General features: G+C 36.8%; 1 protein-coding gene across 1 annotated transcript; it reads right to left on the bottom strand.

The window, feature by feature from the left end:
- Positions 1-1,108: 1,108 nt before the first annotated feature.
- On the bottom strand, positions 1,109-1,738 carry LOC126495872 (vomeronasal type-1 receptor 90-like; the record flags this gene model as incomplete). The annotated part of the gene is made up of 1 exon (XM_050133453.1): positions 1,109-1,738. A coding segment is annotated over one exon (630 nt), but the record flags the coding sequence as incomplete, so codon positions are not given.
- Between the last annotated feature and the right edge of the window lies 1 nt (position 1,739).

The following is a 1,739-nucleotide window of genomic DNA, read 5'->3' as shown; positions in this document are numbered from 1 at the left end:
GTGGTGAACACTTTTATCCCAGAGTTGTAGAAGCAGAGACTAAAGAATGCCTGGGGCTACCATTTGCTCTATCAGGTAAGCCCCTTGACATAGTGATAGATGCCCTCTCAAAACTCAAGGAGAATGACATATGAAGAACAACAGCCAACAACAATGGCCACCATGTGCACATTCAAACACATCCTTAATCTGTGCACACACAAACACATGCATACATACATGCATTGTATAGCTTATATGTAGGTATAAACTATTTCTATCGGCCAGCAATATTTCAGGAAGCATAGATGAAATGAAGTGTAAATACAGAGGTACATGAAAACTTCATGTAATTGTGTTTACATAACTGTAGTGCAAAATGGATTTGAAACTTATATAATTTGTATGGACCCAGAGAAACAATTATTAGAAAATAGATTTAAAATACAATCAAATATTTAAACAATTATTGAAGACTGAGAGTAGATTAAAATATTTTGAGAAGAAAAACTTAAAAGTCAGTATCAGCACCAGGCAATAGTGACACATGCCTTTATTCCCAGCACTTGGAAGTCAGAGGCAGGTAAATCTCTGTGAGTTTGAGGCCTGCCTGATCTACAAGAGCTAGTTCCAGGACAGGGCCAACAACTATGGAGAAACCCTGTCATAAAAAAAAGAGAAAAAAGAAAACGAGAAAAAGATCAGTATCACTAAGCAGGTTCAATCGAGTAGCCTCAATATCAAGGGTACATTTATGATATAAAGTAAAAAGAAGAGAATAAGAAAATTATTGTAGAAATTTCAACTTATGGTGTATAATGAACTTAAAGGACTCTATACCACTTGGCAGCAGAAATGTCACAAGAATGTTTATGTGGTATAAGCCAAGATTGTATTTAAATATATGACTATTAAACAATTAATGAAAAGTCTGTTTTTTAGACAAAAATTATTGGTGCAACACCAATATCATTCCCTACAACCATCTGCACCTCTTGGTCCAGGAAATTCGATGACAACTTCTGACCTCCCTGGGAACCAAAAATTCACACATGCACATAAGCTGGCAAAACACTCTCCATATAAATTAAAATAAATACATTTAAAAAAATACAATTGTTTACAAAATCTAGTGGTATTTTGACCGAATGTTTTTCAGTATATTAATTATTCTGTTATCATAACTGATTTGTACCAAAGGAGTAATTGTGGGATAAACATTCATCACAAGTTTCTGAACACTCTGGATGACTGGGTTGTACATCCATAACAGGACTGCAGTGGATGAGATGATGAAGTCCACCCAGTACATTACCACAAAGAAAGTCACCAGCAGCAAGATGGTCTGGGTGGCCTTTTTCTCAGGAGATGATCTAAGATGGCTGAGCCTGTGAAGATACTTGTGTTGCTTCTGATGTCTGAACAAGATAAGTACAATGTATGAACTTGTGGTCAGCATAACTCCTACAAGAAATACATCAATGGAGGTTGTCACTGTTAAATTCAGTGCCCGGATGATGTAGTTCGGGGGGATGATTGAGCAGGATTTAGTGACCTTCATCTGATTGGTCTCACTCACATTGGTAAAACCACCTACATAGAAGATCACGTAGCTATACAATGACAAAGTGAGAGACCAAATATAGAAGAAAGCATAGATTATGTACTTCTTTAGCTTAAGTTTAAATTTCGCCAAAAACGAGGTACTGGGACTGATAGTGACAGCCTGGAACACACTCAGGAGGCAGGTGATGCAGATG

The sequence above is a fragment of the Alexandromys fortis genome, unplaced genomic scaffold, assembly GCF_014885135.2.
Source record: "Alexandromys fortis isolate MF-2015 unplaced genomic scaffold, M_Fortis_MF-2015_v1.1 scaffold_695, whole genome shotgun sequence".
NCBI classification, from domain to species: Eukaryota; Metazoa; Chordata; class Mammalia; order Rodentia; family Cricetidae; genus Alexandromys; species Alexandromys fortis.
The sequence above is the reverse complement of the archived record's forward strand: the minus strand, read 5'-3'. Positions and strand labels throughout refer to the sequence as shown.